The sequence below is a fragment of the Panthera tigris genome, chromosome B4 (assembly GCF_018350195.1).
Source record: "Panthera tigris isolate Pti1 chromosome B4, P.tigris_Pti1_mat1.1, whole genome shotgun sequence".
NCBI classification, from domain to species: Eukaryota; Metazoa; Chordata; class Mammalia; order Carnivora; family Felidae; genus Panthera; species Panthera tigris.
In genome coordinates, this window is record NC_056666.1 from 67844520 (window position 1) to 67856680 (window position 12161).

The following is a 12161-nucleotide window of genomic DNA, read 5'->3' on the forward strand; positions in this document are numbered from 1 at the left end:
ATAGTATAAACATAACTTTTATATGCACTGGGAAGTAAAAAAGAAATCATTTGACTTTCTCTATGGTGGTGGTCTGGAACTAAACCTGCAATATCTTCAAGGTATGCCTGCATTCCTAATCTCATTAACTAAACAAGTATAGCAAACCAGAATACTTTCCAAAACCAGAAGGAAATTAACATATGAAAGGGCCATTTGCAAAACCCATGGTGAAGTAGAGCCTTCATTGCACAGTCATTAAAAAACCAAAATTTAAAAATGTGTAGGTCTATCATATCATATAAAAATTATCCTCATTTATTTTCTCAGACATTAACCTAATCACCAATTTTTCATCTTTTAAGATAGCTGGATATTTGTGATTAGAATAGTAAATCAATATATTTGGTTCTTGAGAAAATGAAAGATCTACTTAACAATTGAGTTTTCCAAATTTTTCTCTAAATGAATAGTTTGGAGATAATGAGCATGCTCCCACTATGCAACAAGCTCAGTGACCTTGGTTAAATTACTTAGCTACTCTAAGTCTCACTTGTATCTTAAATAAAATGGACAGAATAGGACCTATCTCATAGGACTGTTGTCAGAAGAGAATTGAATGAGATTTCATACACTCACTCACGCACACGTGCGCGCGCACACACACATACACACACACACACACTTCCCTACTTGCATAGCCCAGCACCTTGTACAGAGTGGGCATTCAATAAATATTAACTATTTTTAGAAATTGCATTGAGATGGTGCCTTATCTCTCACAAGCAAGTCTCCCTCAGCCTTCTTCAAAACATATATATTGATCGGTCAAATGCTAAGAATAGAGCAGTGAGAAAACAAAATTCTTTGCCTACATGGAGCTTATGTTTTGACCTAAATGGAAAATATTGGAATAGTCCATTTTGACAGTTTCTACACACTTTTAGTATCTTTGTGTAATTAACCTTAGTACATCTTGAAATTAATTATATTGGCTTTGCAAAACCAAATTAATAATTCTTCTTAGCCTTCTACCATTTAGTTATCCTCATTGACATTTACAATGAAGAGGTTTAGACTTTATCATTTATCTTTTAAAGATATCAGTGAAATATTTTATCTCTGTATGGCCTTCTGATAATACAAATAATAGAATGTTAAAGATATTAGGACTAAAAGGATCTCACAGGGGCACCTGGGTAGCTCAGTCAGTGAAGTGTCCGACTTCAGCTCAGGTCATGATCTCTCGGTTTCCGAGTTTGAGCCCTGCATCCGGCTCTGACAGCTCAAAGCCTGGAGCCTGCTTCATATTCTGTGTCTCCTCCTCTCCCTGTCCCTTCCATGCTCATGCTCTGTCTCTCTGTCTCTCAATAATAAATAAATGTTAAAAAAAGGAATCTTATACAATTCACTCACTTTATTTATCTCTTGAGATACCAAAGTCCAGACTGTAAGTAACCTAAGTAAAGACAGAATTGTCATTAAAAGACATAGGACAGAGTTAGCATATCTAAAAGATATGCCTTTTCATGGTACTCATTTTGTTAGGGAGAAAATGTACCTCTTGAATCCTAAATGCCATAAAATTGGTGAAGATTATACTGACGTGAATGACTGCTGTCTTTGCTAACAGCTGGATTCCAATGGAGAACTGCTCATCCGAAATGCCCAGCTGAAGCATGCTGGGAGATACACGTGCACTGCTCAGACAATCGTGGACAATTCTTCAGCTTCAGCTGATCTTGTTGTGCGAGGTAAGAGTTTCAACATTTTAAAATTATGAAACCAAAGGTATTTGACTTGCATAACTATGTATAATCTTCTGGTCACTCTGGTATGAATTCTTATATATTTAGAGTCTTGGTCCTTGAGAACAGCTCCTCATCCATGCTTAAGAATGATTTTTGCTAGACAAGTAGTAAACAACACTGATTTTGTTTGTTTTACTAACTACATGTCTTCTAGAAACTTACACCACACACCTCCTACTAAATGTTTGTGCTTTTAAACTCAGTATTTACCAGAAGTTCTCAGTTTCTGCTAATACTTTTCATGTGTTGAGAATAGTGTTTCCATTTTTATTTTTTATGGAAAAAGCATGCTGATACTGTTTACTATAACTTCAAGTGTTACGTATTTATTACTGTAATCTTAGAATAAGAAGTTGATTTATACATGCATCATGTTTCTATTTGTTGCTAGCTTTCAGAGCAGTGTTTTTGTTCTTATATATAATTGAGAATGTGCTGGAATATGCCCTTTTTGAAAATACAGCTCCTTTGATACTGATCTTTGCTGTATAGCTGTAAGGCCATCTCAAAACATCATTCATTGGCTCTTCGCTCACCGCCTACAGAATAAAGACCACTCCTTTTAACTAAGCACCAAGAAGGTCCATGTATTGACCTCAGCCTGTTTACCATTCTACGTAACCAACTCCAGTGTCCCACCAGTCTACAAAAATATCCTAGGATTTCCAGCTGTGTTCCTTGGTTCACAACATTGCTTCCATTTCCTGTAGTCATTATTTGTTGCCCAAGTCTTAAGCCATCCTTCAAGGCTAGGCTCAAGTATTACCAAATTAATGAGTCCTTTCCTGATGTCACCAACATAAGCCCTTCTCTTCTAAACTTTCATAACATTTACTACTTTCTATAATGCATTTTATAGCAATCTGTGCATATGAGTTATCTTCTCTACTGGATTGTGAAATTCACATATGTATTTTTTATTAATCCTTAAGTGAGTTGCAGAATTCCATTTCATATATTCATAGCTCTCTTTTTCTCTCTCAGTGTCATGTTAACATTTTAATTTTATTCTTTTTTATGTTAAAGTTTTTATGTTTTCATATTTCATCTACTAGAAATATTTATTGACTAATATTTGTTGCACACTTGTTCAGACACTTTTTGCACAATCAAACAAATATTTAGTAAATGACATGAGATATGTGGTTTGTCTTCATACCCTTTCTGGATCATTATAGTTTCATTCAACCTCATACATCTCCCGTATTTCCCTCTAGAGCAATGGTAATATGGAGTCCCCAAGTCATACTGGGGAAATGCTGAGAAGACTTATAGTCCAGTTAACATATTCTCCAATGGAGTAATAGAAGTCCAGCTGAAGTTCATATCCAAATGAACTTAGACATTCATTGCATATATCTCTTATGCTAACTTGAAGAAAGTGCATTTAAATTCCGTATTTCCATTAAAAGTATTTTATGATCTGGGACATCTAGCATTCAAGAGTTATCAGAGAGAGAGAGAGACTAGTTCCCTGTATTTTCCAGTCAGACTACTAGCTGTTAAGCCTTTTTTAGCAATAGCCTATGTATGTATTTAATGGAAATTGCTTGCATATTAACAGATTTAGCATTGATGTTACAAAAGGGGTTATGTTACAACGCTTGTACAGCAGTGTTTTTATATAATTAGAGTATGGTAAATTCCCAGTATTTAGAAGGAAGAAGAAGTTTGGCAAATGCAATCAGGGTATTAATGGTATTATCCACACATAGGTAATTAAGAATCATCATAATGTATGTTTTTTATAGAGGTAAAACAAATAAAAGGAAGCTATTACAGGTATTGTTTGGAAATATAAAGGTTTTTCTGTAAGCTTTTTAGTTCCAGAGAAAATACTTTAAATCAATAGAACCTGGCAAGTGCACTCAGTAGAAACACGATAGAACATTTTAAGCCCCTAAACTACAGCAGGATATTAAAAAACAACCATATAGGCAGATAAAAAGTATTGCTTAGTACTGTTAAAAGTCTGCAAGTTATAATCATTCTCCAAACTTTATTTCTATTAATATAAAAGGTATTCAATTTATGTCAAGAGAAGTTTGCTATTAAAAAAGCTAATATTTGCATAGCTTGTGCCACAAAATGTATATAAATTAAACCTTCAAATATGCTTTATATATTAAGTCATGGGATATAAAATTAAACAGTTCTTTTAAAATTATTATAGTAACGATGAGTAATATATAAGAAAATATAGCATGCCTCAAGTAATATTATTATTGGTCCATTTATCCATTTAATTTATTTTCTCATCTAGTCCAGGAAATCATAATCTGGAGTCCATAGACAGGATTCAAGGGGTCCCATGGACTTCCTGAAATTGTATGCAAAATTTCATATGTGTGTATGGAATTTATAATTGTATATTGTGGATTTATAATTTTATCAGATTTCCAATGCTGGCAGTGGCCCAAAAGACCATTTTTGGCCCAAAGGCCAAGAAGCTTAATCTGTTTTTCTTTCTTTCCCTTTTGTAGATCAAGACTCTCTAAAAAGAGAAACTAAGGGATGATTATTCATTTCATGCCAATAAAAAAAAAAAAAAATACTAACAAGTTCCACATAGTGAGATCTAGTAGCACATTTAGATTATGAATTGCTTTTGAAAAACTCAATTTTCACTCAACCTTCCAAGAATATATCTCAAAACATATTGAATATGTTATATATTAGACATTATATATGTGTGTGTGTGTATATATATATATATATATATATATATATATATATATATATATATATAAAAGAATTTGCCAGATTCGAGATGAACTAATTCTAATTCATTTTCAGATGTCAGTGATCTAAACTGCTGATTCTGAAATTAGTGTTAGGAGTGGGGCAGTGAGCAGGTTAGAGAGGAAAGTAATTTCCTCTGATGATCCCTGATAAATTTTTTGGACAATAAAACTAGTTTAGTGTGTAAACTGTTATGCCTTATCAGAAGGCTGAAATGAAAGTAGAAATATTCAGATGTAACTTAGACATTATGGTTTCTTTTAGCCTATGTTACCCTGAAGGGAACGAATACAAATGAAAATTATTGTTATCACACCGTGTGTGTGTGTGTGTGTGTGTGTGTGTGTGTGTGTGTGTGTAACCATGGATGGGTGAATGTGGGTATGTTCATAAAGTTTGATGAAAGGAATTTCTATGAGAGAGAAAAATGTGTTTTCGGTTTATATTTTTCATCATTATTTTAAACTGAGTTTAGAATAGAGGCACTGCATTAGTTAAATCTGAGTGCTTCTACATATAAAATGAAATTAAATATAGGAAAAAAACAGTCCAAGGAAAATGTAACATTGGATCTGATTTCATGGAGCTTTTTGCCCAAAGAAAACTCATCTTCCACCCTTTATCTGTTTAATGTATGATGGGATTGAGAAATAAGGAAAACAATAGCTAATGTGGGCAACCAAAACCAATTTATAGAAAATGGTCTAATAATCAGCTACAAGTCATTGTAACAGTCCTAAATGTTTATGTTTAAAAATGGATAGGACTTAGGGGTACCTGGGTGGCTCGGTTGGTTAGGCATTCGACTTCGGCTCAGGTCATGATCTCGTGGCTCGGCTCATGGATTCGAGCCTACGTCAGGCTCTGTGCTGACAGCTCAGAGCCTAGAGCCTACTTCAGATTCTGTGTCTGTCCCTCTCTCTGCCTCTCCCCTGCTCACGCTCTGTCTCTCTCTCTTTCTGTCTCTGTCTCAAAAAATAAACATTAAGAAAATTAAAAATCTATAGGACTTCAACTTATTTACCCACTAAATGAGCCAATGGATGCTCAAGGATTAGACCATAAAAGTGGTGCACATTGTCCATTCCTCCAGTTATGCAAACAATTTCAAATCATGGGGTCATACTTACTGTGTGATTTGCACTTTTGATTTCCAAAGTTGCCTTTTATACTACTTCTGTCCTTTCACTATGGATATGTTTCTGCTAGTCTTTGTACAGAATAGAGCTTGTTTTTGCACAAGTAACCTTTATTCAAGCAGTATGGTTTTGGAAGCCCTATATATAGAATTCAAGTTGCACTGATTGAAAGAAATCAAAACTATTTACTTTACTGGCAATATGCTCATTCAGTGTTCTAAAAACTCTTTCATTAAAAGCACCCAAAATTTTGGATAAATCAGTATACGTTCTTCCTCACAGCCTTGGCAAAGGCAGAAGAATACCCTCTCTAAATAGTGAGCCTTCAAATATGAAATTATGCAAAGAATGACAAGCCATAATGAGAGAGAACCAGGAGTTAGATTGATGGACAACAATAGTGTTTAAGTTCAAGGTACTTCACATATTCTAATCATTGGAATAGGAATGAGAATAATCCTGCCCATATCTTTAAATAAATAAAAGAACTGGCCAAAATGAGTTTGAAACAAGATACTATAAAGATTAGCAGTTTGGAGGGGGAAAAACAAGGACAGTTTCTATAAATGATAAATATAATCATTGAAAATAATAAAAACAATAGATTAATCAATAAGTTAAACAATAATTAGAGACAGATCAGGAAAGGATCAGGGAACCTAAGAGGTAGACGTGAGGAAATTAACACATTTCAGCACAGAGAAACAAAAACAAATTATGAAAATGAGATGATGATATTAAGGATCTAATGAGAAAACAGTATTTGTCAAATCAGATGATCAGAAGAACTAATAGATAAAGTAGGAGAGAAAAACCTTTCAAAAAGATAATGACTACAGATTTTTGGAAATTAGTGAGAAATATGGTTTCTCATTTTTAAGAATCACAATGAAACACAAGAACAATCAATAAAAATAAATAATGAAAATAAAACCCAAGAACATTAAAAATAGATAGAAAATGGTAAGTACAGCAAAAGTGAAAAATACCTTTTTGCAAATGCCTCGCAATACATCGACTGCAGACTAATCAGCATCAGCAACAAAAGTCACCAAGTAACTGGGGGGAGTCAGACTTCAAGATGGCCTCCACTCATTTTGCTTTCTGGTATACCAACCATTGTGTAATCCCTTTCACACTAAGGGTTGCTCCATATGCCAACAGGAGTGACAGTGCTGAACACTGTCATAAATCACATCACTTCTTCTCCCTTGGTTCTTGGAACTCTTAATCTGGAGGAAGCCATGTCATGAGGACATTTCAGCATCTTGTAGAGAAGCCTACATGAGGAGGGGACAAGACCTCCTACTGATAACCAGTATCAATTTCTCAGTCATTCCAGTAACCCATCTAGAAAGCAGATCCTCCAGGCAAGCTTTCAGATGACTGTAGCCTTGGTCAACATCTTGATCAAGAACTATCCAGCTATGCCACTAAAAAGTTCTTAGGCCACAGAAGATATGAGAGGCAATGTTTATTGCTGTTTTAAACCACTGGGTTTCGGATAATTTGTTATGCAGCTGTAGATACAACAACAGCCATGGAGTTATGTCTTCAAAGTGCTAAAGGAAAAGTAAATGTCCACCAAAAAGTGTATATCCAGACAAATTATCATTGATAATGAGGAAAAATAAAGTTATATTTAGACAAACAATAACAGAGTTTATCCTCCAAGAAAGTGTTATGTATAAAGGAATGTCTAATGGGTAGAATTCAGGAAGAAGGAAAATAATCCCAGAATAAAGTTCTGAGATGTCAGAGAGCATGGTGAGCAAAGAAGCCAGTAAGCATGTGGATAAATGTAAGCAAACTAAGCTAATAAGCCAGACTTCAGGATATGCTGCTGTTGTCTGGGTTTGAGGACTAATGAGAATGATAACTTGTTCTCTGATCAAGTTGGTAGTTGCTTTTACTTCAGATTTCTGTTAAAATAACAAATTAGACATATATGAGTATATATGCATATGTGTATATATGTAGATATATATGTATATATCTTTATATATGTAGATACATGCCTATGTATGTGCATATTTTATATGCTCAAATATAGAGAATGCATGAAAACGATAATCATAAAATATAGGAGGGTGGTTACTTCTGAGGTTGGAGACAGAAGGGGAGGAGGATGTGACCGAAGAGGGAGGGGACCCACAGGAAGCTACATCTTTATAAGTGATGTTTCATTTCTTAAGCCAAGTAGCAAGAACATAAGTAGCCATTTCTTATTTTTTATAAGTTTCCCTAAATGTCAAATATTTGTTAATTAATTTAATAAAAGAGTGTCACAGAGTCACCTCATATCCTCCACTTCCTCACCACCAACCTCAGCAAAGATTCATGAGAGATCTTTGTGTAACCTCTGGGTAGAGTCCCCAGAGAGATCTTTGTGTAACCTCTGGGTAGAGTCCCCAGTGGTACATTAGATTTACCACTATGATTAAAGACACACAATTCTGAGTCCTCTCTTAGAGAAGTTTTTGAGTTAATAGTGCTGGGATGAGTCTAGCAAAGTTGGATTAAAGATTGGCCTGATGAACCATGGTGCATCATCACTGGGCACAAAAAATAACTCCTACACATATGCCCAAATGATTTTTAACAAAGATGCTAAGGTTTTTCACTGGAAGAAAGATAGTCTTTCCAATAAATGATGCTGGAACAATTGGGCATTCATAGACCAAAAAGAAAAAAAAAAAGAGCCTTGACCTAATCCTCAAACCTTATATAAAATTAACTCCAAGTAAATCATAGACTTAAATGTAAAATGTAAAACTATGGAACTTTCAGGAAAAATCATGAAGATGAAAATGTTCAGCAGCTAGGAGTAGGGTAAGAGTTCTTAGACTTGACACCAAAAGCATAATGTATAAGATGAAAAAGTGATAATGTGGACTTCTTCAAAATTAAAACCTTTTGCTTTGTGAAAGTGTGAAGATAACGAAGAGAAAGCTACTGACTGGGAGGAAATATTTGCAAACTACATGCCCAACAAAAGATTTGTGTACAGAATATGTGAAGAATTCTTAAGACCCTAAAACAACAGTGTGACAAATGACAAAAGACATGAGCAGACATTTCAATGAAGATGATATACAATGGGAAATAAACACATAATTTTTTTGAAGTTTATTTATTTTGAGAGAGAGAGGGAGCATGTGCGAGCAGGGGAGGGGCAGGAGAGGGGCCCAAGCAGGCTCTGAGCTGTCAGTGCAGAGCCTGATGCAGGGCTCAAAATCTCAAAATGTGAGATCCTGACCTGAGCTGAAACCAAGAGTCAGATGCTTAACCAACTGAGCCACCCAGACACCCCAGGAAATAAACATATAAAAGATGTTGAACATCATTAGCCACTGGGAGAAAGTACATTTAAAACCATAATGGCTTATCACTATATACATATCAGAATGCCTAAAATAAAAAAAAATAGTGATGTAGAGACAGTGAGTTACTCACACATTGCTGATGAAAATGTGAAATGGGACAGCCACTCTGGACATGAGTATGGCAGTTGGTAGCCATGTGCTTACCATACAACCCAGTACTCCTGGGCATTTATCTCAGAGACATAAGAACATATGTTCACATAAAAATATATACACAAATGTTTACAACAGCTTTATCCATACTAATCAAAAACTGGAAAAAACCACATCTCCTCCAATAGGGGAATGGTTCAACTGTGGTACATGAGTCCCATGGAATAACGCTCAAAAATAAAAGGGAAATGATCTATTGATACACACAACTTGGATGTATCTCGGGAGATTTATGCTGAGTGAAGAAAAAGCCAATCTCAAAGGTTACATACTGTGTGATTCCCTTTACATAGCATTCTTAAAATGACAAAACTATAGAGATGGAGAATAGATTAATGATTGGCATGGGTTAGGGAGGGCTGAGAAAAGGAAATAGATGTAGCCAGGAAAGGGTGCCACAGAGGATTCTTTTGATGAAATTGTTCTGTAACTGTGATGGTCTATGCATTGGATAAAAAGAAAAGTTGCTTAGGACTACAGAAACATACAGGCACACAAATGAAGACATGTAAAACTAGTGAAATCTGAATAAGGATGATGGATTATAGCAAAGTAAATTTTCCCGTTGTGCTAGTATACTTTAGTGATATGGCGAGGGACGAGCAAAGGAGATACAGAATCTCCCGGCATTATCTTTCACAAATACATGTGAATCTACAATTATCTCAAAACAGGAAGTTTTAAAAATCACTGAACATGTAATACACTGAAAGTATAAAGAAAATAAGTATTTATGGGCTCCTTTTTTCAAGGATAGTATAATTTTAGAAGAAGTGGAGTATGGTACACCCAGAGGTAATATTTAAACAAGTGATGGCCACAAACTACCTTCTAAGGAAGTGGGTCCAGTTAGCCTCCAGACCTAGAAAAAAATTAGTGGGCCTGCAGATTTGGGACCAGAGCTGAATTTCTGAAAAGCGACAGAGAACTGTATGTGTTTTCTTCTTTCTTCCCCAAAACCCATCTTCATTTTTTTTCCCTATGCATTTCTGTCTTTCCTTGAAATAAACATTAAATATTTTTTGATATTTATTATGGAGGACATCAAATTAATAAAGCAAACCAAAGTGACCAAATGTTCAAACCTGGCCTGGGTTGGCCAAACTCTATTTTTAATAAGGCTCCAGATGGTTGTAATAAAGTGGTCTCTAACTTGTATTCGGGAATTATTGTTCCAGGGTATCCATGGAAAATAGTTTGCAAGTAATCCTGTTTTGTTTATCCAATGTATTTTGGGGATAATTTATTTTAGAAATGTGTTTCATAAGATAGTAAGGTCCTCTTTTCCTCCAGTGTGTCCTATGCAAACCAAATAGAAGTCAATCAGGCGACAATTGAAAAATGATATTAATGTTTTTTCCAGAAGCCACAGAAGGCCAGGAGTGGTATGGGAATGGAGGAGAACAGGCCAGGTGGGGAGAAGAACTAAGGCCTTGAGTTTTTCCCTCACCCTCATCATCATTTTAGCACAACTGGACTTAAACCCTAAGTCCCACTAAGTAAGATGGTTTAGCTTCAAAAGCTCTTCAGTTAATCACAGAACTACTCAATCTGACTGTATATCGGCAGTAAAGAAGAAACAAAAACCAAATATGATGAAACATTCCCCAACTAGAGCACTACTATAAAATTTAAGATAACTTTACAAGAAGTTATAATACCATTCTTGGTATTATGATGTTTAAATTTGTTTATAGAAGATTTTAGTGAAAGCTTTTTTTTCCTACCAAGAGAGCACATATAAACTCAATTTAAAATAATATTGTATCAGAGAAGGAGGTAGCTTCAGAATTAACCTTTTAAAACAGATGTGTGCATAGTATAGCCAAAGGGATTTAGAACTCAAACAAATATAAATTTCTTAATATTAAAAAAAAAACTTTATAGTTTAAAACTATTCTTAGTTACAAAAAAAGAACGAGTTATTAAACTTCAAATGTTTTTAGACCTCTTAATAAAACTCTGAACTAAGAGAATTGATAAAAATGTCCTCGTTGTTATAATAAATGTTTTACTTCTTAGGTGCCATAAAAATGTATTTCAGGTCAGCCTCATCAAGCAAGCTTTGGCACACATGAAGAGCCCTGTATGAATGTTCTTTAATGAAAGACACTTCTGAAAAACCTAAGCTCTTCAGCTAAGAGTGTCCTTTAGAGGGAAAGGTTTTCCAGGATTTATTCAGCAGCACTTATGGGAATATTTATGCAGATTGCCAAACCTAAAATCTCTTTCATGAGTGTACTTTTGGACAACATTAAAAAATGGACCATAAAATTAGGTCACAAAGGCAAGAAATTAGGCTTTGACATCCATGTTTTACCACTTTCCATGGTATTTCTGTTGTATTATAAATATTCTTGGCATTGCTACCAATTATTAGGAAGACCTTCCTGACACCCAGCTGAACATAATGTTTGGCACTAAACTTGCCAAAACAGAAAATGCAATGAAGACCATATTTTTCAGATGCCCTGGCTTTTTGTTGTTGTTGTTTTACATCTTAAATACCATGTTAAACAAAATTTCTTAGTGTAAGTCTGAGATTTAAACACAAAAGAAAAAAGACTTTCACTATCTGAAACTTTTGTTTCCTTTTGTTTTGGTCAAATTCTCAAACCCTGACATATGCTATATAAATTTGGAAATGTTTGGAAAAAAAGGGTAGCTGAAATTCATTTTTATTTAGATGACGTGTGTGTGTGTGTGTGTGTGTGTGTGTGTGTGTGTGTGTGTGTGTGAAGCTTTCTGCTTTATTCCTAAAGCAGAGTACAGTTGCAGAATGGAAATGGATATGTTAGATGTCATTTTTATTTGATGTAATTCATTGAAGTTTTTATTACTTGGCCTAATGACGTGGTTACCAGATTCTTTCTTAAGGAGATCATTTTGGCTGATGAGTAACCCACTTTTAAAACCTGCATTGAATAAGTTAAGATAACATAGCCAAATAA

At 34.7% G+C, this 12161-nt stretch overlaps 1 protein-coding gene across 1 annotated transcript in view; it reads left to right on the forward strand.

Annotated features, from left to right (window-relative positions):
• The window catches only part of CNTN1 (contactin 1), a 278894-nt gene that overhangs the window by 167082 nt on the left and 99651 nt on the right, over positions 1–12161 (forward strand). Inside the window, exon 15 of the mRNA XM_042990807.1 lies at positions 1613–1733. Coding sequence (XP_042846741.1) covers positions 1613–1733 — 121 coding nt within the window. The remainder of the gene's footprint in view (positions 1–1612; positions 1734–12161) is intronic.